The sequence below is a fragment of the Zerene cesonia genome, chromosome 17, assembly GCF_012273895.1.
Source record: "Zerene cesonia ecotype Mississippi chromosome 17, Zerene_cesonia_1.1, whole genome shotgun sequence".
Lineage (NCBI taxonomy): Eukaryota > Metazoa > Arthropoda > Insecta > Lepidoptera > Pieridae > Zerene > Zerene cesonia.
In genome coordinates this window covers 887,601-915,240 of record NC_052118.1, presented here as the reverse complement: position 1 = coordinate 915,240, position 27,640 = coordinate 887,601, and the positions used below count along the sequence as shown (strand labels likewise).

The window sequence follows — 27,640 nt, the reverse complement described above, 5'->3', positions numbered from 1 at the left end:
CACGGTTCCATGTGCGGGAATAGTTTAACATTTGCTTTTGATATTAAAGTTGATTGTGTTGGTAATAACAGATTTGTGTCATTCAATGAATGATATCTAATTTGTAAATTAATATGAGTGTATTATAAATATAATATTCGCGTATTTGGGAAAATTAAACATTATTTCACATACATTCGTTTTATATATCAATGGTAATTTTTCTAACTTTCTGAAAACTTCATTTAATCTGTTTTAGTTCGGCAAGTGTTATACAAGATAGTAATAACCAAAACAGTCGAATTGACAAAAAGATACCGTATCGCCTACTACTTTCTAAATTCCATCAAAATCAGTGTATCACGCACACACTCACGGAATCAGACGAGGAGGGACGTCAAGGATCATCCCTCACCATAGAAACAGGAAAACGTAAAATACTGTCTGCGGTTTGATTCACGGTAATTGTATTTATTTGGCTTCACACTACCATACATATTGTAGACTGTACACTCTTATAATATCAGTTTTATTTTCAATTATTACATAAAATATAATAATATATAAAAAATTAAGCGTTAACATTTAATCGAATATTTGCTTCATCACGTGTAAGATTTTCGTTTCAACCGAGTTCTTGAGCGTTTTATATTATTTTTATTTAATGGTTATCCATATTAGTTATTAAGCATTTTATATACATTGTATTAACAAAACTGTGGGAGAGTTCAATTCTGTATAATACATTGAAACAATAAAATAAATACCTATATGGGTCTTCATAAAAAAGAAAAAAATTGAAAAATTTGCCTGTCTATTATCCGGCCTACGCGCTTACTGGACGGATTTTGATGAAACTCTTTTCGTTATACAATAACTATTAGTCCTCGGCTGCATATAGGCCATAATTAGTTGTATTGAAATTGATATAATCATACACACGCGTGAATAGTGTTCATAGCTAATTTCGTAATAAATTTAATAAATTTTGTCTATAGAAATTTAACAGAAAACCACCAATATCTTAGATGATATTACTTTTAGATCTATATATTTAATATATTTTTATTACAACGATCGTATCGGCGGCAGATCATAATATGTTGTGGTGGCGCAGTATGAATTAAATATTTATAAATGACCTTGTATAACCTTAAGTAGAGTTTTATAGCCGTTGCTATAGGCATACGTAATTATATTTCACTCATTACAATTCTCTAAACGATGTTATATAAACGCCATAATGACTGACGTTAAAATCAAAGCGAGTGTTTAAATGTGTCTCTTTTAATGATTATGGTATATGGCATAACCGGGCGATTATATTATAATCACCTGCGTGTTCCTTTTTACAAGACATTGTTTCTTTTGAACGTTTGTTACGGGGTCGTGGTCTAATATATCCTATCCTAATAATATTTTAAATGCGACAGTTTGCAAGGATGCGTGTGTGTTTGTTACTCTATCACGCAAAAAACTACAGAACCGATTGCAATGAAATTAACAACGTAGATAGCTGGAAAACTGAAATAACACACAGGAAAATTTTTATCCCGATATTCCTACAGGATACGGACGTACACTGGCGAGACGCGCAGCTAGTCCTACTAATATTATATATAACTAGCTGACCCGCCAAACGCTGTTCTGCCTTACTCTTATCATTTAGGGTTATGAAAAATAGATGTTGGCCGATTCTCATAGATACCGGATAAGCACAAAAAATTTCATCAAAATCGGTCAAGCCGTTTCGGAGGAGTATGGCAACGAAAACTGTGACACGAGAATCTTATATATTAGATATAACACCAAGGATTACCACGGCCACCTTTACCAATGTTTAAAGGAGTAACTATTTATTTTAATTTTCATATAAATTTATAAAAAGATCTTTATAAATTCTACCTCCGAAAGCATAAACAGGGGATGAAGTTTGTACCATGATAATTTGTTTTGTTGTTCTCCAAATCAAATCATGATATTTTTCTAACAATCTCGATTTTAAATATTAAAAAAATTGTGATTAATTAGCATTTCAAATCCTCATCGCAGGTCGGCATCCTTACAGTATTATTCGAGCTGATGATGAAGATGATTTCACACAGATCAAAGAAATCAGATAACATAGGCAATAACTAATGAAAAAATTTCAGTTCCCCACGGCCCATACAACAAATGAAATATATATTTACAATCGAAGGATGTTATTAATGAATAGAAGAATAAATATCAGTTATTGACCAACTAATTAATATAATTGAATGCGGTAAAATGAAAATGCAACGACATTTTTAAAGCCGAGTGGAAAGTTCAAAGAGAAGTAAATAAATTATGACGCTGCGAAGGAAGAAAATATTTTCAAAGTAAAAAGTAGGTGAGTGCCATAGTTATTTGTTTTGATATAGAGCAGTGAGGCACAACGCGGCTGCCCAGGCTCCCGAATGACCTAATATCTAGATTTTTTTATTTTACATTGATTCTAGAATAAATTGTGTCGAGTTTTTTTCTTGTTATTGGTTTTGTAAGTGCAATAACGTTTGAAGAGAAAGAATCCGTGTTCAATGCTCTGGATAATAAAAAAGGCTCGTTTTTTGATGATTCGAAAAATTCAATCGCGAATCATAAATTAAATCTATATAGCACCAAAATCATTATCCAAATTGTATACATTGCTGCTACATAATGCCAATCGATACACTACAAGCCAGCAAACAAGCAATGTAAACCTAACGTTAAAATGGCATCCGTTAGAGTAAAACTCGGTCAATCAGCGACTACTACATGAAACCAATATAGATAGATCTGTGACAGCGTACGCGGAAAGTGATCCGCAGGCTTCACGTCCACTGGTCACTGTCACGGTAAACATACTAACAGGATTGAACTCATTTATTCATGAAGTACCCTGCATTCAACTTGTAAAACAAACTATCATCAAACGAGCTAATATTATTTTTAAAACGCAATGAGCAAAATCAATTAGTAGATTTAAGCTTGTCGTTTTGGTGTGTTGAATGATGATCAGATATTTAAATAGAACTTTCTGGAATTTTGAGGTGTTTTTTTATTTACTGATTTTATTATTGTGTGATAGAGCCTTGGCAGATAAATGAAGTTTCAGATAAGACAAAGTCATCAGAAATTCAACTTTTGCCCTACCATCGACAATTAAAATTTAACCCTAATTTTGGTTTGAAGTGTGCTGGTGGTTCGTGATCACCACTCGTGTATATTTGCAGAAGAAAGACTTCTGGATTCTTTCTTGAATGCGTTGCCCGCTTTTAATCTTTAAGGGATAAGAAGAGGATTGATAAGGGATTACGGGATACGAGGTGGCCCATTCGTGCTTGACTCCCACATTCCCCATTTCTACTTTATTGATGCCGACTGATTAGATATATTCGAAAATTAAAAGTATGCATTTATATAAAAACATATTCTAATAATAATCGACCATAAAGCAAACCCGTACTGAATACACGATAGCATGTATGTATGAAAACTTATCTAGCATTACATCCAACTTATCTGTTAAGTCTAAGTATGTAGCTAACTTGGACTAACTTGGAAGATATGCATAACATATTCATCGAATGAAACTGTTACTTCACGTTAGCACAGTAAAGATTCCGTTGCATTATTTATTGGAAAAACTTGTACACAAATACATGTGCGTTGTGCAAAATAGCGCTATAGTACATTGACATAGAGTGCATTTTTGTGTACATATTTTCGGGTATTATAATCGTATTGAGGAGAAAATTTTGCAACGATATTTTATTCAGCGGCTTTAGACTGTCGTTGCTGTTAATATTCCATCCGGGCAAGTTAAATATTACTGTAGTACAACGCTCAGATAATCGACCGCTCCCTGGGCACAGTGGTTAACGCGTAAGCGTAGCACCGGGGAGTCCTGGGTTCGATTCCCAGTGAATATTAAAAGGCATATTAAAAGTCAATATTAAGAGCAATATTGTAACTATTAAGTTGCATACTTTTTCAAACCATCTTAAATAGATAGGAGGTTCTCAATTCCGATTTTTTTTCTCTTTGTCACTTGATAACTCCTACATTCTCAAATACTTGAAGTGATTCTTTTTGTGATTGATAGGGAATGATTGTTATTTGGTCCCACTTCAGAACTTGGATGAATACCCCCAAGATGTCGATGATTTTTTTGGCTGAAAATCATTATTATTTACACACAGTTTTAAATACATGAAGCCGTAAGTTAAGCATTCGTTTATCGTTTATCAAGCGAATAATAATCGCAATTATCGAATGACTGATTAAAATTCGTTCCATCATACGGTTAGATAAATGCAAGAACGCTCCCGAAATACTGTTAGTAAAACGTCAAGTATACTTAAACATAATGAAGATGAATCGTCTCCGAACCACCACACCAAGGCCCAAACTCAACTGCACCAAGTATTTATATGATACGAGCTAATATCGAAAATATCAGTTTGTTTTTAAACAAAACAGCCACTCATATATCAAAGGAGTTGAAAGGGTTTTTAAAATTTAAACTAAAACGCTGAGTTCGAAACGAAATTATGGACAAACTTTAATAATGATCTCATAAACTTGCTTTTGATCTTGGATATAATATGGATTTATGTTCATATGTTTTTGATGAAATACAAGGAGTTATTGAAATTTTTTTTTTTGGGAACAAAATTGACTTTTATCTTTCGTAACAGTTTTTTTTGGGATTCAATTAGCTAACATAATGTATTTGGAAACTAACACTAACGCTAAGTAAAAACAGATGAAGCGAAATAATAATTCTTATAAATACAAAGATTTTTCGTTAGATAAACTAAATTCATTCAAGCATCTCAATTTCAACACAGCAACGCAAAAACATAACAGAACAATCGTTACTGATAACTGATACAGGATTGTCTCAAATAAATTGAAAATTGACTGCGAAAAGGCAATTTTCAATAAGGTTTATTTAAATCTGCGCCCATATATCAGAGTGAAATGCGTGAAGCCACAATATTACAATATTTATAGCTAAATTGAATCCACACCCGATGTGTTTTGTCAGCACCACGCGCGGTGTTCGCGACATGAGGGCCCATTGTGTAGAAATAGTGATGGTCTATCGTATTTATCGATAATTTCTATAATTACCGGTAAATTTATCGATTATACGGTTTTAATGACAGATCAGGAATGTGGGGTTATTAATACAATTGATTGAAAATATATTTGTACCAGCTGGAATCTGCGGCTTCACACACGTGGTACCCGGCTTATGTGCTGATGGAGACTATAATCTATCTCTGTACCAAATTTCTTACAGATACCGATTAATGTTTTTGCGTGAAAGTGTAACAAATATGCAAAAATTCTTACAGTCTTTCGCGACTATTATATTATGGTACAAAAATTTTAAGTAAAATGAGTAAATTTCGTGTGAGAATGCGATTGTACAATTGTATACAATAAAATTATTAAATATAATAATTATGATTGAAGTAGAGTTTTCACTATCTTTACTCACACAAAGAATCTGATGACACACAATACAAATTCACGTGAAACGCCAACAGTTAAGCGTAATTTATCGATAAACGCTTAGATGGTAGAACATCCCTCACGTAATGATGCATTATACTGCATTGCCAATGGAGGGTCGGGGGTTCTATTGTACTGTGAGGTGTTGAGCAACTATTTTGGGAGGCGCTTTTACACGAAAAATGGAACATCTTTTTTGTATACACTTGAGGAATGTATCGAACGTTTAGCGTCCTTCACTTTTCAAAGAATTTGCTTTTAAATTCTGAGTCAAAGATTTTGTTTGCTAGTGTTTATTTGCGTTTATTAAAGTAATGTTTTATATTTATGTATATATTGGCGTGGTGGTAAACGATCTGCTATTAATAGATCGAGAGGTGCGAGGTTCGACTCTGAGAGACAGACAACATTCCGTATTTATTAGTATCAAATATTCATTTAAAATAGACAGTCTACCACCCACAATAGATTCTCATTAATAAATTGACCTATCTATTGGAATCAGTAATAAATAAGCATCTCCGTTAACAAAACATCTCGCAATAATAGAGAATAGCAAGAGCCCTTCAGTAGCCCCTTACAGGTATTCGCAAGGCCAAGTATGCAATTACGATATTCCAAATAATTAATAAGGTTAACAGAAAACAATTATTCAAGCGCTGAAAGATTTCTAACTTGGGCTTAATTAAAGTGATCAATTTATGTTCTTTTGTGTGGCGAGTCTTCGGGCGGTCTAAGAGCCTGTGGATGTAGACCTTTGGGTATAATTTATGCATGGTAGTTTTGGGAGATGAGAGCTGTGACGTTTGGACAGGGGCGTGAATAGGAATATCGTTTTGCTTTATTTAATTCTGCTTCTTGTCGTCTTCTGATTGGCAACTATACTAAAATAATTGATTGGAGTACAAATGTAAATTAAATGTATGTGTATTCACAAGGATGTCTTATATTAAAAAAATATTGCAATAAAACATATGAGATCACAAATTCATATTTCAACTAATGTTCCTCTTTCTCACCGTTCCCAGTTCTTTCTTTTGTTTGGGAGTCAGACTTCATTACTACTATCCTACTTCCTACTAATATTATAAATGCGAAAGTTTCTAAGGACGTGTGTGTTTGTTGCTCTTTCACGCAAAAACTGCTCAACCGATTGCAATGAAACGTACGTAGACAGCTGGACAACTGGAATAACATATGAGCAACTTTTTATCCCGATATTCCTACGGGATACGGACTAACGCGGGTGAAACCGCGGGGCGCAGCTAGTATGCATTGGTTTTGTCAATATTTTTTTTATTATTTATTAAACCTTCCCGTTGTTAATCCTTTCTGTATCATTTTCATTTGAATAAGCAGGCAACGCATTTGTAGGGGTATTTACCTCTGGGAAGGTTTTTGGTTGGCGATGGTCGCATACCATTACCGCAGGCGAACCACCACAACACATATAGCTATATGTATAATATAAAATCGATATACAGATGCTAAAGTAAATCTTTATTTTGTTAAAACCAATTATAATCATACTTGAGATTTTCAGTTTCAGTTCAGGTAAACTCGTGTTTATATCGCTCAAACACCACAAACTTTAAATTGGTATACTCATACAAAATACAATACCTCCCTACAATATTAAATTTACTCTAAAACCCAATTATCGCTTGAATCCTATTACTTGCAGGCATTACGGAACCCGCGTTATCAGAGGCCCGCAGGCTGGCAGGGTATTTTTGTTAACAACTTCTTTTCAGAAATTTCCAGAGGTACATTGTGAGTTTGATTCCTTGTTATCGGCTTAGTCGTTCAACGTATAACAAGGGACAAATACCTTTGATCAAACGAACCTTTCGATGTCGGTGTGTACACAAACTATTAAGAATCAAGTATTTGTGAGTAACTTCAAATTTGCTTTATTGATATTTTTGCATATAGTATTACAGTTGTTGTGCTGTGATTATTGTTATGGATTTGTTGAAAGGAGTGTTTTTTGTAGCGTTGGATTGCTTTAATGTTCGTGGGTGGTATTTGTCGAGTTTAATTATTAATTACATACATAGTATACTACGCAATTGATAGAACAACCGTTTTAATACTAATGAAATAAACAATTTATTGAAACCAAAAACATTTGTAAGTTCAATTTAAGTTTCATAAATAACATTATAATATCAAAAAAAATCAAGATTTTATTCCCCTTAAAATTGTAAAGCTGAGTGAGACTTTGAAATATCGATAGTTTATTATGATTTTCAGGGTAAGTGCCGTCCGTACGGTGCAGTGCCTACTGCGTTTTACACCAATTAACTTCATATTGATTAATGCATTAACCCTAATGCCCGTGTGAATGGACCCTGACTGCGACATCCATGTTTTCACTAAAATGCATGTGGCGCAAATTCTAACGCGATTAATATTTTAGGCTTTGTATTACAATATAGTATATCTTTTTTTTTCCTCTCTATGTTAATTTTTCTTTGTGTAATTGTCTTAATTTGTAATTGTCATGTATTTAATGTGTTCTTTTAATAAACTTTTTATCTATCTATCTATCTATCTATCTTTAGGTTGAAGAGTATTTTTTGTTACGCCTTAGATAACGTTACTTGAAAATGGGACATTTCTACAGAATTCTACATTGTGAATAAATAATTGAACATTTTTAAGTTCCTTGTAACAGAATATCGTTACTTAATAAATAGACATTGTATAGTTGAGTCAGTTCTTAAACGATATATAACCCTCGAAAACGTCTCACCCCGCTGAAAGAAGAAAAAAATCGCAACACGGTATTTATGTTAGTGCCACCACATTACGATCAGCGATAGATGACAGATTATGGACCTTATGTCAATCCGATAAGGACGTCCCATCCCAAACGCGAGGTTGCATCACTAAGAACTTCTTACCGAAGCAAAATTGCCTCTTTCCTTTATATCTCCTTGCCTTTGTTGCGACATCGCGTTTCCAATGTATTTTATTTCGTATTATTTATTGTGGACCTCGTGTCAATGGATTTATATAATTAAAGGTAATGTTATGTGGGAAGAATTTATCACGGTATTGTGAAGACATTTGGGTCTATCCGATTTATATATAATAAATTGAGTATGGGCAGTTGATTACTTTGTTTATTGTTCAAGTAAAAGATTGTTAAATAGAACAATAATTATTATAATAAAAAAATCCGATTATTAATATATAATAGTCACTGCTACAACGATACAACAACTCAATATCAAAATCCATCAAGGAATTTGGGCTGCAGGGACATACATACGCTTATAAACATTATCCTTCAGTGGGAGTCTGGTATAAATTGGCCGTATATCAATAAAGACCGTCATTATTAAATATTATACATGTGGACGTGTGAAACATCTGTAACATCACCGTTTGAAATCCACTAAGCAGATGTTTTTGCAATTCTAACGGGGACATTTAGAATTTAACATGTGATGTTAGTTTTTGTAAGGGGTGAACATGAATTATAAAGGCCCAATTAATTTTATGGATACATTCAACACGTTGAATCTCAAGTTAAAGACGTGGGTAATCCTACTATCCTACTAAAATTATAAATGCGAAGGTTTGTAAGGATGTGTGTGTATTTGTTGCTCTTTCACGCACGTAGTTTTTGCGTGAAAGAGCAACAAACGCACACACATCCTTAAAAACTTTCACATGTATAATATTAGTGTAGAATATTAAGTTTATAAATTTAAACATAATAGGAATTATAATAAGTTGATAACTATTTCGCAATGTAAATAAAAATTGAATAAATTTTTGATTTGAGATCTGAACACAAAAATAATTATGTAATCTTTAATATGCTCAATATGCTCTTGATCTGTATTTGTGTGTATTTAACTTAATATTTTTTTATAAATAAATATTTCATTTGCCCATTATAACCCTCATGCGTTCCACTACAGGCACCTCGCTAACACATACGGGCAGGTACATTATCACGATACATAACGAACGGGTATTTATATACCTACGCATTTATCTTTGCGATGTTACATAAAAATTCTATGTGAAGCGTCAGCCTGGATTTTTGCTGCCCCAAAAATCGATTTTCAAACCAGAGTCTATTCAATACATGGCGCGTAATCCGGAATTCACCATAAATTGATATACTGAAGGATTTGTTTTAACAGCGGCAGTTTTAATCTCGTTATGCGCAATTGTGTACACCGTATATGGTTCACATTTAGTTATTCAGCACAGCCTTTGTCTTGTATAAAATACGAGTTATCGGCGCTATCGCTTTAGGTGTAAAACCGTGAAGTAACAATGTAAAGAGCTCGATCTGTTATTTCTATGTTGATAGTCGTTTTTGCGTCTACCCAATGCAATGTTTAGCCGCAAACAATTCAAGGAAGTGCGATGAATATGTTCGCTTAACGTTCTTGGGAGTGTGCACATGGTCCCAACTTATAGTTGCGACGACATTTACTGCTCGACTTGAATTATTTATATGTTTTCTTGTTTGTTCTTCTAAGATGATTTATCACCTTGCTGCTAATCACGTTAAATCACCGTCGTCAGTTGGATGGATTCATTGAAACCATTAGGTTTAATAACAATGCCAGATAGAGATTGACTATGAGATATCGTTACAATATTCTTTATTGAAACAAGCTTTATAGTTTGTTATCAATAAACCGTTTGCAATATCTATCAACTAAATAATTACAAAAAAGTTAACGGCGAAACAAGCTACACATCAGACGTAATACACTGATAATTAACTTAATGATTTCCCAAACGGATACAGAAAAATTAAAAAAGCCAACGCTCATATTTAAAAGTTAGATCAGATTTAGGTTCTGAACAAACAGGGCTTTGTTTTCCATAAACATACAACGTTGGATTTAAAAATTAACATATTGTTTTGTATTTATTCAACAAATTATAATTCTCTTGGCAATTTGAATGTTAATAAATTATAACTCCTGTTACGAAATTAAAAAGGTCCCATAGGCGTCATTATCATACATTAATTGTTTGAAAACATTTCAACAGCAAGTTTCGGCGCGTTAATTTATCTTCTTTTTAAGCGAAACGAACTAAATATTTATCTAATACATTTTGATCTTTACCTATTTCATAAACACTGATGTGTTAAGATTTATATAATTTTCCAACCTCTGTCTATTGAAATGTTGGAACGTGCACCGATAACTTCAAAGCAACACGGAATTCGAAGCACAAAACTGACACTAGAGGTACATTTGGAGACAATAGCCTCGAGCCTGGCGAAGACAACAACTATCGATGAAGTGAAGAAGCTACCGAAAGGGAAAACTCCGCTGCGACGCTGTTATTTTCATTTAAGTTTGAAAATTGCCGGCGCGGCGTACCGCGTAAATTGTACGCGAATAGGGATCGATAATGGGATTCTAGGTGCGATTTTCTTCCGAGATGGGCCACTGTGTAAATCTTCGAGATAGAAAAATTTCGGAAATTGTCTCCGAGATTTATCGCTTGCCGCGTGCGCGAGAAATTGTTTTTTGATTTTACAGCAAGGTATTACGGCTAATATGAGGCCCGCCTTTCATGTTGTGTAGAAGCGATGTGGGTGTACTTATTGTTTCATTTTCGTGCAAAGAAAATTATTCACTTAATGGAACGAGTTTTGCGTTGTTTATTACGACTTTAATAAGCAGCCTATTTATTTGATGAACAACAGAAATTTATTTAATTTGTCGCAAGAAAGAAAGGACGTAATAAATTTTAATTCCGATTGCGCGAAACTCTTTCGCGGTCTTTCAAAATTCAAGATTATTACGCTCCCATTTCTCGGGCCTTTGAGTATTGCGAGGCCAAAAGATTTTTATAAAAAGAAACTTCGTCTACGAAATTATGATTCAATTAGTATTAAAGGATTGGAATCTCAAAGGAGTTGAGTTTTTCGGGTCTGTCGAGTACGACTGATACAAACTCCTTTGTGCTTTCAAGCAGACTAAGCAGGCTCGGCTTCTCGTTTGTCGCATAAAGCTATCGGTACAAATAATAAGCGGAAACATATAAGGCCAGAAAATAAAGCTTCTATGATAAGCGGGAAGCGGTGGAGTGCACCTTTAGTTTTGATTTTTTTTATGATTTGTATCAGATACAAACTGTACAAACTCTTGTCCTTTTCTGAACGAGACTCATCAGCTGCTATGTTCCATGTGAGTATTAAAATGAAACTGTGAGATAACAGTAGCGGGATCGAACAAGGGACTCCATCCGTCATGGGTAATACTGGATATTTGTTACACTCGAAGACCCAACAGCGCCGCGGATTAAGTGACGAATTATACATTTTTTTACTCTTCACAACCTCGCGATTATTCCGCTCCGTTCGTAACTTTGAGTTATTCGTCTTAAGGATTAAGGGGTGCTTGGAGCGAACGAAATTTCACGGAATTCCCTTGATGGATGAATACGGAAACCTTAATTCCGTAATTCCGGGGTGCAAAATAGTAAAGAAGATGAAAAAGTGCGCGCCTGTGACATTAATGACATCATATCCTTGGCACTCCCGTGGAACAAGTTGATATAAAAAATATATCAAGCATTCCGTTTACTCGTTTAAGACAGTGAACATATTTTAATTGCAGAAAATACAACACTTGGTATTGCTAGAATAAGTCATAGAATATGCATTCGCCAGTGAAGTTCACCACTTTCAGAATCACAAAAATACACAATGTAAAATTTGAAATTTTGTTTTGTTGACGCTTAAATGACATTTAAAGTTCAAATATAAAGGTGAATTAAAGGGCAGCTGAAACATTTCCGGCATTCAGGCCGTGGTATCTATTAAACGATGTCCCCATATGGAAATTTAAAAGGACATTCATTCATTAAACAGACACATAAAAATTTAACGAAGCGCGTCTATGCTCAAACGAATTTCCGGTTTTCATTGCAACTATCAACGCTTTCGAAACACAGAGATACATTTACATCTCACTCTATCATACTGCAGTGGCGAAAGATAGAAAAGGACGCCATAAATCCCATACTCAGAACGGTATGTGTCCATCTATCTCTCGACAGGCCGGGAACATGCGTTTAATAGAGGCAATTAAAAGTGACACTGGTCCTACCAAAATATTGTCGTATAAAAATGTCATTGGTACCACGTATCAAATTGTTTTACACCTCCCGTTTACGACCTGTCGCTGGTTTATGACGGCAATCGATGCGATGTGGAGTTTTTAAGGGTCTGTCAAAACTTGAGCTTGAGCGAAGCCTTGAAAATTTCTTTTTTATTAGTTCCAGTCATGGTGTAAATAGAGTCGTATAAGACATTGCTTTACGTCTAACATGACCGAACTAAGGTGCTATAAAAATAACGACGTAATTATCGGAACTTCACGCTATCCTTACATTTCTTTCGGCTTATAAAATTTCATGTCAACATTCTTCATACAATTTTGATGCGAAACAATATTGAAACATGCCATTATCAACCTGTTCCTGTGGGATGGCTCCTGGGAAAAAGGTTTTAAAAGCAAAGCAGGAAAAATATTATAATTCAAAATTCTCCGCGAAACAATGACAATGTTAATTGAAATCCGGAAATTCTCTATGCTTCCTGCCAATAATATAACAAAACCTTTTGAGCTTTAATCATTGGCTCCGAAGTCAGTCGCAGAAATATCGGAAAAACAAAGCTTACGTTCAGATTCACATGTCAAACGTTATTTGCTCTCTGATATTGTCTCTGGTCTTTATTCCAACTTTTTTCAGCTACATGAAATTTATGTTGCTATTTTGATTCCCGGGAACACATCTCGTGACGCAAATAATGATTCGGTAAACAAAGATCGTCCTTTTCATTACTTGGTATGTCAAATATCAAATTTGACGTACCTTTTTTGATTAAGGTAAATTACTCTGGGCTTTTATTAGCAAATTCAATTAAACGATGTTAACGAAAGGGTTGGTTTGTAATTGTCGTTTGGAATAAACGTAAAACATCAATTTAATTGTTTACCGTGCTACGTTTTATAGCATCTTTATATTACAAATCAATGATGAAATCAAACAGCAAAGACCTTTTCACAATTAGACTCCTACGAATGAAGATATTTTTATTAAGTGTTACATGCACCTTATTGCAAAATTAGAGCATTATTTAAGCAAGATTTCACTGTAGTACCTATAAGTTTCCAAATTACAAGTACCCCGTAAGTAGGATCTGGTAAGCAACCACAGCCCAGTAATATTAAATGTCCTTAATGGCAAAAGCACATTCAATGTAGCTGAGAAGCAAGTTAGACACATTATAAAATTAAACGACTTTGCAATCCGATGCAGCGTTGAGGTAGGAGGGGAAAAGTGTTTGCGGGAATACAAAATGAAGCATGTGATTGCTAGCGAATCGTATTATGGTGTTTGAGATATAAATTGCATCTAGAAGAGAGCAAGTGTCACGTACACTAAATAATGAGCTTCCAAATATTTGTAGAGAGAAGCTGCTACTTTAGTTTATGTCGTGTGCTTTATATTCAGATTTTAATCTTGACAGGGAAAATGTTTTGCTTATCATATTATGCAAGGAATATATTATTACCGAGAGACATAGGTTCCAGAAAATATTCCGCTGGTCGTTCGTCTAGTTAATAATACGAGATAATTTCAAGGAATATATATGACGCTTCCAGTGGATATGACATTTTTGAAAACAAGACGATGGAGAGGCCTCTCAGCGCTTACGTAATGGATTTTTATCGCGTTACCCTCCATGGAAATTGAATAGGAAAACCAACGGAGTCCCGCTTTTAATTTGCCTACCGTAGACTATAATCGCCGGGGATTTCATTGAATGCAATTAAATTGGAATTCTTGTGCACTCTGGAATGGACCACGATTCGATAGAATTAGTGGGTCATTGTAGTTGTCCGTTTTGTTTCAGCAAAACGGGGACTATTATTGAAATGCCTTTGAATCTATTCTCGACGAGTCTACACTAATTCTAATGGAAGTTATTGTCTCAAGTAATTCAAGTGTTCGAGTATTGTTCGGTTTTTAATTAAACTCTTATTTGATTTTTACGCTATTTAATGACGTTATTTTTCTACATTCTACGTTTTAGTCAAAAGAGTCTAGATTCCCATGAACTTGCTATAAAATGTATAATTTGTTTTGTTATCAAAAGTTGAGAAACATTAATGAACTATTGGATACAACAGTAAGGATAGCCTTTCACAAATATTAGAAGGAAACAATTCGATCCCACCACATGTTTTCGATGGACCGAAAACTTTCCTGACCCTGTTTGTTTACATACAGTTTTTGGGTTCCAATTTAAACTATCGTTGCTTTTATTTGTCGTTTACTGTAACGTTTGTCCTACCGCGGTTTGTTTGGCTCAACCTCATGTTGGAGCGAAATTTATTCGGCCAATGTTTGGTTCTCCCAAAATTTAGGGATAATTTGTCGAGTGTACAATGAAAGTGGTGTTTAATCTTTAATTTGGGTCGTCCCTACATCGGTGGACTTCATTCTGCCTCGTACGGCAATTTAGATGAGTGATGTTATATTTTAGGGGAATTATTAAATCATATAATTATGCTTTGAAACTTTCTCTTGTAATAATATTATACAATATGTATGATATATCGTGACTGTTCGTTCAATATCGTACGCATGTAAGTCACTTGACTTTAATCAATCTCAATTGAACGTTATAAGATACTCCTTTCTTTTACGCCCTCGACTTGTTAATATTCGTATTGATTTAAAAATTCATTACTTCAATTACTTCGAGAAAATATCATATTTCATATGCACTTAATATTAACCATTTGCTGGATACAGCAAATTTACAAAATTAGAAAATAGTTCTGAATATTGTAGTTTTGTGTGGACTGCCAATTGGAGAAAGAAGAAACGTTTGGACTTCTGGTGTAGGTAGCATTTGTAACCCATAACCATACACCAGAGACGTAGTTCTTATTTTAATAGCAGCCAGATATAAGGGTGCATACGAAAATGCAAATATTTTCTTACCTAGTAATTAATTGACATATATCAAACATGTGCAGTTTTAAGTCTGATGAAAAATTACCTTAATCTATTTCTTAGTTATACGATCCTACCTACCGTTTTGCACCAGCAGTGTGGAGTCCCTCGCGAGAGGCAGCTCGGAGTCCGTGAGGGTCGCGTCAGAGGCGTTGTCCGAAGCTGAGGTGGGTGTGGTGGGGGTTGGGGACTCGGAGAGACCTCGCCGTGCGCGGCGGCCGCTACCGGAACTGGAGCCACTGCCCGAGCCGTAGGGGTGGAGCCGGCCCAGGCCTGGGGCAAAACGCACACGTTAATATATCAAACAAATATTTTTAATAACAACTGAAATAAAGAACCGCCTTCAAATTGTCAGAACTAGACGTAATTGTTAATAAAAAAAAAAGAATAATAAAAACCGATTCATCAAGTAATAAGTTATGGAGTAACAAACACAACAAATAAAAAATACATTAGAATTGATAATATGATGAGAAGTAAGCAGACATAGGAGCTAACGACAGAAACGACAATATAGTATTGAAAATTTTAAAATTAATAATATCGGTTACGTGTACTACAAGTCGCTTACGCTTACCCCTAAGATCCATAAGAAAAAACCCAAAAAAAAGGGCTCGACGCCGCCAAAGTTTTCACTTCATAAAATGATAGCTTTATTGCTTGATAATAATAGTGGTATTTATTCATGCACATCATAATCGTTAAGTACGATTAGAATTAATAAAATGGGTACTTAAAGTGTCTGGAGTAAATAAATAAAAATCAAATACATGTTTAAGTGAGTTCGATAAATGCATGGTAAACGCATGTACAGGTCAATCAAAATCTCTCACAATAATAACCACTGCATGCTATCTCAGTGTAACAACGATAATCCTACTAATATTATTAAAGCGAAAGTTTGTAAGGATGTGTGTGTTTGTTCCTCTTTCACGCAAAAACTACAGAACCCATTGCAATGAAATTTGGTAAGTACACAGCTGGACAACTGGAATAACATATGGGCAACTTTTTATCCCGATGTTCCTACGGGATGCGGACTTACGCGGGTGAAACTGCGGGGCGTAGCTAGTATAAAAATAAAATATATTTATTATCATTGCTTTCTTAAGCGGATATTTACAGAACTATGTATTCGTAAAGAATGTATAATCTTGAATAGAATTTATTTCCTTTCCAATATGCCACGTGACACTTTAATTTCCACGGCACTACAAAAATGGGTCAAGCGTGAGTTCTGCGTAAATCGAAATCACTTCTCTATATGGCAAGAAAACTCAGGTGTATTAAATTTATGTCAAACGAAACGGGATCGAGTTTGACTGACAGGCAACGTACTTAATTCAAATAGAAAAATATCAATAGTAACTACTATGATTTGAAGACATGCGTATTCAAAGGAAACGATAGGCAGTTCCGGGGTTTTGCCCGCATAATTCCTATTTCCGTGGGTTTTCCGTGATACAAAGTAAGTGTCTTTTCTCAAACTAATTTCGTACCAAATATTACTTTGCAACAAATTGGTTAAGTGTGAATTGGTTAGATAAAGACAGGCAGACCCGCGGTTTCACCCGCGTAACCCGTATCCCGTAGGAACAGCGGGATAAAAAGTTGCCTATATGTTATTCCAGTTGTCCATATATCTACGTACCAAATTTCATTCCAATCGGTTCAGCAGTTTTTGCATGAAAGAGTAACAAACACACACACATCCTTACAACCTTTCGCATTTATAACATTAGTAGGAAGTAGGTTTTGCAATTTCACACCTGACGTGAAAATATGTTAGGATCAAGTGTTAAATAACCATTTAAAATTCAAATCAAAGATTTCTTTCATATATCCTCACGGAACCTGCATGAAATACTCAAGCTACTGTTTGTCACGAAGAAAAAGCAAAAAAGCAAATAAATTTTAAGGGGAATCAGCAGTTAAGGAAAACGTGGAATACGGGCAGCGGTTGTTCAAGGTCTCAATTTTTATGATGCATAAAATTAAAAATATTTTTTTCTATATTATCCGTCGAATAAAAAACAATAATTAATTTTAGTGTGCTTCAATCATCGAAACTACTATCTCAGCCAAATAAAATGACTAATACTTAAAATATTACTCAGATGGAGACGATAAAAGCTTAAAATAAATATAATGTAATATTCAACATTTCTAATAGATAGCATATCAAAGAACCACAGAAAGGATATTAATAATAAAAGATTTTATTTATGTACAAAAGATATGCTAATAATTTTCCTCCATATTGTAAGAAGGTTTAGCTAGCTTTGATTTTCTTTGTAAATTTGTGGTTTGTTAATATTTTAGGAGACTTGTGTTTACTCTCGCTAATGTTTTTTTTGTTTTTGTATCCTTTATTGATTTATTTTTTCATGGTTTTCCTTTTCAATAAGTCCTAATGTAGTCCATTTATATCCTAGGTTTTGCTAACATGATATAAACTTCGTAGCCTGCCAACTGACCAACCTTGTAAATTCTTTAATTATGCGATCAATAAATAGGACGTCTTAACGTATAACACAAATCAAGAAATACCGTAAAATAAAATATTCAAATAATGTTTGTAGAAAACTAAGTAAACTCAATAATTTTTACATACCTAAAATAGCCCGCCCCACCTAATCTCTACTTTAAAACATTTCCTTTAGCCATACAAAATCCACAAGGTGATTAAACGAGACGTTATCAATACGAGGCCAGCGTCTTAATCTCGTTTCGAAAATATCTCATTACCAACTTCATGAAAGCTTATCCCGGTTCATAAAATTCCTTTAATCCCGAACTCTAATCGTATGAGACCATTAAGGAAAAGTATCAGAAAGGAATAAACCGGCCATGCCGAGACGGCGCAGGAACTTTTTAATTTAAGGCAAACATCCCGAGAGGCCCGACTCAAAGGACTTGAAGAAAATAAAATTAGTTTGGACTCTACCTCATTACTGGAGTTGGTAATTGAGTATGCAGATTGCATGTGAAGTTTTCTAAATGTCAACTGGCTTGTCGACATTATAGTAGCATAGTAGTTGCAGCTGAATAGTGGTATAGCAGGCGGAATTGGTGCACCATTAGGGTTCAATTATAATGCATAATATAAGAATATCGCGTGGACACTGGTCTGAGGGTTTGTCCTAATTAATATAATTGATGTCAAGTGATAAATAACGAAACCTTTTTTTCGCCTGACCTCAAAATAAACCAAGTGAAATTGGCCAGCATTGGGTACTTTTGCCAGATCGGAGACTCCAAAAGTCGATCCCATTCTGAAGTAAAGTTGTCAAGAAGATCAATTTACTTGTAGATACGCAAAATTAATTCCTTTATTCAAGTACACTATAAAACACGAATCGATGACGATGTAGTCTTAGAACTCTCATCATAAATAAAAAGCTTATAAATATGCTACCATTTCACCAACATAATGTAAGAGAGAAGTAGGTTATCAACGTAATATCTAGAACTGAATATTAAACTCAGCTGTTTGAGTGAAATATGTAGATTTTATTTTAATAGCAGTTCACATGACGACGGCGGTGAATTTTCCAAGTTCCTGCATTTGAATTCTTTAAAACCATTACGAATTCTCCATACGATATTATTATTGAAATTTGTAACGATCGCCTAGAAATGTTTTGAATTTTGCTCAATGTTTTAGAACTAAAAAATTGCGTTGAAAATTTTCAACAATAGTTTTGAATTTTGTTAACTGAAATAAAATAGGCGATACCCAGATTAAATTAGTAAATAGAAAACTTTACCGTGCAATGTTTTTTTTTTTTAAATTTGCGCCATATTTGGTTTGATTAATTCTAGCAATAACGGTAAAAAAAGCGAAATAACATAATTGTAAATTCTATTCCTCAGTAATTGATTTAAATGTCATCTTTTAGGAATTAACGTATTTAACAGTAATTAAAACACTAATCAGAATGTAATGATTACATAAACAAGAACTGTTTGTACATCGAATTCGATTAAAAAATGCAAAAAGAAATCCCTCGATTGGTTAAGACATTTTAAAAATTTGTAGAAACTTTCACACTGATTATGAACAAAGCACGACTTAAAGACTAATCAAATAGTCTGGAACTAAATATTCACATTTTCGTCTAAACAGTCGCAAAGTTATTCAATGCCATAATTAACGGACTCCTTTATCAAAGGGACAATGGCTTGTTACAGAAGGATTTTTGTTTTCCCTCCCAAGAGTTTCTAGAAGTTTCGCTAATTTTGTTATATTCGGCGGGAAAATTAATAAATAAGGATTGTTTAAATTTAAGAAAATATGTGTATGTAAATTTAATTCTTGTTATAAAATATTAAACATATCCATATAAAACAAACTCAATTATTATAATCTAAATTAAACAGCCATTCTATAAATAAAATATATATCAACAACTAAACCATTGGCGCTTCTAACTAAAATTACTTAAACCAACAAGTGGCAAAAATATGTCTACAAAAATAATCACCACTCACTAGATCACCCTACCTGTATAAAAGGATAATCCAGGGTTAACTGATCACTACACAAACCAGCGCACTCGCAAATATATCGCGAACTACCCAGAACGCAAAGCGTCGGTTAAAAATATATAAATAAAAACAGTACTGCATCCTGTGATAAAGATATCGCAGGATGTCCGTGGTGATAAAGAGTCGGTTGTTTCCAATTTGTTTAAAGCGACTTCATTATTCTCCCGTATTAATATTGGAATCGCTTTTTGTTTATATAGTTTTTGACGTTCGTCGGGGCTGATTGGTTAAAATTCAAAGCATGGAAACTAAATGACTGGTTATACAGGATGGGGCATAATATGTGTTGTATATGCTTTGTTAATGTGGGTGGGGATATCGCTATGCAACATACTTTGAGGAAAACAAACGGTTTTATTATAGTGAGAGTTTTATGATACACATACATACACATATACACGTGTGAAATGAATCCCGTGTTCTCCAGGAGATACGGGACTCCAGATTAATTCTTTCGTAGAAATAAAATAACAATCAGAATATTTATGGAACATTTTTCATTCTGCCACTAAAGGGCTTAAACATCGATATGCTCGTATCGTAAATAAAATAAAAGGAAACACTGCAAAATGTAATTCAACGGACTCATACATATACAATTGGTAAGTCGCTTACGTAACAAAATCACGTCTACATGAGTTACCGAACATACACGAAACATTCGACAAATACTAAACCCGGTTTCCGCACGTATTGTTAGCGCTTCGTTACTAAAGAAACTACAATTTGTATATATAAGTACAAACGAACCAACAAATCTGACACCCTCAAGGGAGGCTGTCACAATCAGTCAATGCTAGGCGAAAAAAATGCACGAAATTCCTTTGGAACCAGCAAATAGAGGTGTAAATTTGAGCCTTGCTCGGGTAGTGGTGAAAAATTCTAGTTAAAATTATTCGGGTGTCCGTAGTAACACCTGTACGGACGGAGTTGTGTTGGCAGAGGTCTAATTACTTCTAGTCCTATCCTACCAATTGTAGATGTTCAGAAGATGTACGTTTAATTTATCAATTTAACAGATTTCTTCTTCAGATTGATTCTTTATTTTGGTAGAAAGAATTAGATTAATAAATTGTTGTATTATTTTGTAGTTATTTCTTCTTATATATGATAATAACTATATTATAGGCTAAAGCTGGTGAAAATATTTGTTTTAGTCAGTTTATATGCCAAATTACAATTCCAATGTTTGAGAATTAATAAGAGATAAATAATATTTCATATTCTATCAAAATCAAACTCAAATTTATCATTTTCGCTATAAAAATCGTTAAGTAGTAGTGGCGTTTGCAATCTCTGTGTCATAGACCATTTTATCTCCCGGCGTTTATCGCTGGTTTCGTAACTTATGTGGGACGCTATTATAGTTGAACTGTGACATGCATTGTTCATATCTAACCGGGGAAATACCAGACTCACATAAAATACGCGTACTTTCAACAATATTGCTGGTGGAACAATATAGTTTTGAGCTTACAAAACAAATTTATCGATTGAATAATTCCTTAAACAGTTGTCAGTTCAATAAACGGAACCTGTGCTATATGTAAATGAATGTGAATACCCGCAGACCCTACACCAGATATAATATTCTAAACACGGAATCCCGCGTTAAAGCAAACGCAGAAATTTGTCACATGAGCGATGGCTCACCTACGTGTTCCGCCGACCAAATCCCAAATATAATCCTCTCGTACACGAATAAAACACACCTTTATTGCTTTAAGAAGAGAAGCTTAAATCCTGCGTGGCCACCTTCGGGGATTTCACGTTCAACGCTGGCGTACCGAAATTACCGGCCGTTTTATATCTTACCTTTCTAATCAAAAAGGTTATATTCGATTGTCTTGACGAAGAAGTGTAGTTAGGACGTGTGCCACTGTATGATTTCATGCCAGCAAAAGTAAAGAAGGTTGACAAATAGCTTCGCCGTGCCGTTGTTCAGTTTTATTAAAATTAAAACGTTCTATCGTTACATTAATAAGGAGACGTAAGGTCGAAAACCGCGTAACTCCGTTTGAATTTACAACGTGAACACGAGGAATAAGCTGAACATTTTTATTATCATCGCTGTAGTTTATTGCCTCGTGAGCTTAAGCATTAGAAATAATTTTCACTGGGGCGGGTGTACTCAGAAAAAGTCGGGAAAATAGTCGCGCTTAAGATGTATAATCCTGACAGTTTTGCGAAATACCAACTGAATAAGAAAACAAAGGGAAAGATAAATCTGTCAGGCCTCAGCGAAACAGGCGAGTCGAAAGGTCCCGTCCACAGTCGTAATTCAATCTTAGTCGCACAATTTCACTGACAATTTATCCGACATGAACTGTAGTTGTCAAATGCTGACGTTCGCGTATCGGCGGAATAAATGATAGACATAAAGGAGGCTGGAGACAACGCCGGGCTCAGTATTGTGATCACGTAGGGACGAGACTCGGCGGAGACGCAATCTTCGAGCAAAGAATTACATTTATCCAAAGAACGGGGAAATCACTAGTAATTCAATGCATAGGGGCGATGAGACACATGCAAATATTAGATACGTCGGCGCGCGGCTTGCGTCACGGGAAATTTTTATTGTTTATGCGACATTTTCTGGCAATGCTATGTGACTTTACCAGATTTGTAGATCTCACCCGATTCCGACAAATTGTGAAACCGGGTACAAAATATAAACGCCACAGTTGTTTCAGTACTATGATAATACGTAAAGATAATTAGACTATGAATTTTATTAACTACATCATTATATAACAGGCAGCCACAATACAATTTGAGACATGAATAATTCCAAAATCTTCGACTTAGTAAATTTATAACAGGCCGCAAAATAGATTCACGATCCACGAGTACCTATTTCAAATAATTGTCGGCTTATAAATTGAAATTCGAGTAGAGTAGTATCGTAATACTGACAATGTCAAGGTCGGCATAAAATAAGTTAAGCCTTAAGTCATGGTTTCAAGTCGTCTGCTTCGGTTGTTATAAACGTGTGTATACGCTTAACGAAATATCATATTGACGTATGACATATGTGATGATAGAAGTCACGTTCATATGATAATAAAATCGAATATTGAACATAAATATTTGGTATGAAATAGTGAAAAAAAACAACAGAAGTAAGTCAATCAGAAATACTTATTGATCAGCACACAAGTACGCGCTAAACCACAAAGGATCACAAATCATTTCAACATCGAGATAATCGCTTCCAACGACATACAGACACATTCCCAAAGGCGCAATCAGCCACAACGCCAAATAAACAGAGCGATCAACGAAATCATTGCGAATCATCTGGACTTAGATCCAAAAATCCCGGCGAGTGTTTGTTTTTGATTTTTGTCTAACGAGACAATGGGGAAATGATGAGCACCGCACCGTACGTCGCCTTTGGGATTTCACCCCATTCCGACGCAGCCACCCTCATCTGGGGTGATTTACTGAACTTTAAACCTTCCAGCCGATCAAATAAAACTTAAATTTACTTCACGCGGGGCGGGATTTATAGTATTTCGTGCCTCGGACGAGCACATATGGCGTCAAACGGGCTACGGCGAGTGACGGTGGCACTCGAGGGATATTGGCCTACCAGAGGGGACAGTATATCACAATGAAAAAGAACTTTGAAGTTTTGAAACGTGGGTCAGGGTTTATTGTTTTTGGATGACGGTTGACTAATTTTAATGAGTCGAATGAGAAGCTCATTAAAAGTTGACTGCCGGTGAATGATGTACTGAGGGTTTTAATTTTTCTTTTTCACAGCGATATATCAGTAAAGCATATGTTTATATAATTAGTTTCATGAAGGGCTTTATTAATACTAATTCAAATCATGTAATTTCATAAAATACTCAAATTTTACCAAACGTTTTGTTCTGCACCATAGGCGCTTATGAATTGGTAATTTCTTCAAATTAACCAAATCAAACCTTATTCAAATAATCTATTACGAACTATTTTGAATCGGCATTAATATATCGACATAAATCGACCATTTATTTTTTTCTGTAGAGAGAAAACGCTATGCCAAATGCCAGTTCACTTAAAATTGTTATATATTAATATAAACTAGGTATCCATAGGTATCCTTTATTGCAAATGTTCCTTAGTGTAAGTAAATATAAGTGCAGCAAATAAAAAGATGTGATTGTCAATTTATTTTAAACGCTATATTATAGTTTATCTGACCTTCAAATATGTTAACAGATATAATTCACTGATTATTGAGATTCCAAGCACATACAATAGATAAGTGTACTCAAAGAGTATTGACATAACAATTATTCGATTACATAACAGAAATGATCCGATCAGGTACCGTTAATTAGACGCTATTTGTCTACCTTTGTATATCCGAGATCAAAGGCGTCTTGAACTTGGCTGATTTATTTAACTTGTTTCGTATTGATCCGTGCATGACGCTCGCGTTTGGAGGGAAGACTCAAAGAAACGGGGTCAACTGCGGATGACATGTAGCTGTTTGTTTGGCTTCGTAAATAAGCATGTCGTTGAAAACACGAAACTTAGACTTGTTTGGATTTTCGGAAGTTTTAATGGATTTTAAGTGCGGTAAATATGTTAGCGGAATGTTTATCCCGTGTTTGTTTTTCTAATCTAAACACGGGCATAATTGCTTTCGTTTCTGATGAGTGGGGATTTATAGTAGACCGGGAACTGGTTTCCTTTTAATTGATTTTAATCAGTTGAAGCCCACCTACGGAATTGTTGAAGGCACATGTATCAGATCTACTGCGTTTTAATGAGACATGGGTGGCTTGTAATTAACTCCGCGATACTTTATTATTATTACTTTCGAGTGCGCCATAATGTTCCAGAAATGGTGCTTGATATTTTAAACGTCGATTTATGCTGAGATCGTTTTAAAACACTGATTCGTATTTAGATAACGTTAGAACGTTATCTGTATTTATGCGCATACGAAGTAAATGCTGCGTAAGTATTTAAAATTGTGATCTCTTGAATTTAATTGATTGGACATTTTCATAATGTATGTATAAGTTGCATCCATTTGTCGTGACAGTTTATTTTTCTCACGTAGTAATTAAAATTATGTATATATTTTATAATCCGCATATCCCGGCTTCGGCTCGAACATTTCGCGCTGCCACTTGGCCGCCATTAGCCGCAGATCAAGCTAGTTAACATACAAATTGTCCATAATTAATATTCATCAACGACGTTTGAAGAATCGATCGGTACATTGTCGTAATTGGACGGGACCGGCCGAATGCGTACATAATTCAAATTAAAGGAGAACTATCGAATTGCACAGTAACAGCGGACCGGAGGTAAATAATTGAAGTAATTGTTTGGGTCAAATCGGGTCAATTAATCATCGGATGCGGTCGCATTACTGATGGCCAAAATACGGTAACGTGTTACGGATTTTCTATGTATGGATCACGTACGGGAGTTATTGACGAGTTAAGCGGTTGATACGATCTTCGGAACTTGCTTTTGTACGACTGTTTGCCTGCACATTTGTGTAACCTGTTACTGGATGCCGTCCATGTCCCGTTCTCTGTGTATATTTCATTATATTTACGCTAGATTAGAATATCTTACAGCCTATGTATAACACATCAAAAATCAGTAGTATCTAAGTTTTTGTAAGGAAAATTTTACATCAATTTCTTTCGTATAAGACAGTGGGAAGTTTTACGGATTACGAATAACAATAAATAAAAACGGTACATAATGTATATACAATAATTTTTCAATGCTTGATAAAACGTATCATAACTTGATTAAATTGAGAATAAATGAAGCCGCAAGTTCATTTAATAAAGTTTAAATTAAAGCAGTAACTGATTATCATTTGTTATATAAATAAATGATGCAAAATAAATAGTTCCATGTAACGGACGCCACAATCTCGCATGAATTTTGCGAAATCTGATGACATTTTAATATTAAAGCATCACTAATGGTTTGACCGATTTAATTCTGTTACCACGTGCTGTTAAGATATTTAGGTTAAACGTGAAACTGCGAGCGCTACATCAGCACTTTATTTTATGCTTTATATAGTTGGAAATTAGTAGAATGACAGCACATAATCTCGGCTGGTACATTACAGATTGAAAATATAAAAAGATGTTACGTATCCATTTATTATTGATATGTCAATAAAATCGGTTAAGTGTGAATCGGGCTCTAAAGGTTCCGTACAAACGAGCTTAAAGTAAAAGAAAAAAAAAGTTGGCCACCAATCCAATTACTGACCGTGACAAACGTTGCTTAACCTCGACTTTCTATGAGGTATTTTTTGTCATAGCGGAGTCAATCTAATTTAAGAGTGAAAAACTATGTAAATATAACTACTATACTAACTATATATTACTACTTATGAAAAATGTGCAATTTAATAAAACAATTCTTTAATACTTTTTAACGCTTTTCGACATAAGTACAAATTATTCTCTAACACGTTCATTCGTGCATCAAATAAAATGTCTTCACCACCAATACCACCCCGGTACAAAGGCAATAACATAAATCGTCCGAGATGCTATCTCCTAATGCAAGAGGAATTGATTCTCTACCCCATAAAACGCGATATGTGGACCACCGTCAAATCATAGATTCATCCCACAGGACTCACTTAAACGTCAATATCATAACGTGGATGCTATACGAAGCTTTGGTGACGATAAAACTCTGATAGTGCTAACGAAAAATAAAAATACACAACCATTTTAATGTGACCCGCCAGGACATGTGACGTGTTAGCGAACGATCCGACGCGAGAGATCCATATAAAATGGATGATGCGCCGTGTAGGCGGCAAAGTGCCACTTTAGCGATGTCTTATTTTTACTTTCGGGAATTTATTCTTGTATTGACATAGTTTTAGTGGGACATTTCTGTTTCGATCTACAGCTTATTCCGATTTTGTTCTTGCATGTAGATACTGAATGAAATTATTTTATCACAAGACACGATTGAATTGGTCCAAAGCGAGGGATACTAACATTTTTGATAATGTTCAAATTATTTTTTACTAATTTTCTTCAGCTGTCAATTAAACCTCATTTATTTCACTTATAACCTCACATGAGAAATTAATAATCTTTCAGAGAACATAAGTGCCTGCATGAGTTCACTGATGGAATAAAATATTTTATAAATATCAAAAACATATTACACAAATTACATAATATAGATAAATGATGTAGAAACTAAGGTTGAAAGGTGTAAATATGAACGACGTCGTGAGTTACAGTATACAAATCTCACCCACATAAGAAAAAAATTATTTATTTGACCGACCAGAGCTGAGTGGGTGCACTCGACCACAAAGGAATCAAAACGAAAATATTATATTTACGTCAATTTACAGTCTTGATGCTGCACTGGCATTACAATCGCTGAAGTGAGTTGGTGATAACTAATGTTCAAATACGATACTTTCCCATTTTGGGCAATCGCACGTTACAATGTTCAAGTTATCAAAAAGAATCCTACATAGGTATTATTTATTTATAAGAAGATATTTATTTGAAATAATTAGACGACA

At 34.6% G+C, this 27,640-nt stretch overlaps 1 protein-coding gene across 7 annotated transcripts in view; it reads right to left on the bottom strand.

Annotated features, from left to right (window-relative positions):
* Nucleotides 1–27,640, bottom strand: part of LOC119833510 (teneurin-m) — a 395,760-nt gene that overhangs the window by 122,635 nt on the left and 245,485 nt on the right. For 6 of the 7 annotated variants that reach the window (XM_038357536.1, XM_038357535.1, XM_038357532.1 and 3 more), the window contains one exon: nt 15,625–15,816. Coding sequence is in view for 4 of the 7 variants with exons in the window: in XM_038357532.1 (XP_038213460.1) it covers nt 15,625–15,816 (192 nt within the window). In the remaining 3 variants the exon portion in view is untranslated. Of the gene's footprint in view, nt 1–15,624; nt 15,817–20,050; nt 20,113–27,640 lie in introns of those variants that run through there. The other variant, XM_038357534.1, reaches the window with a different exon arrangement.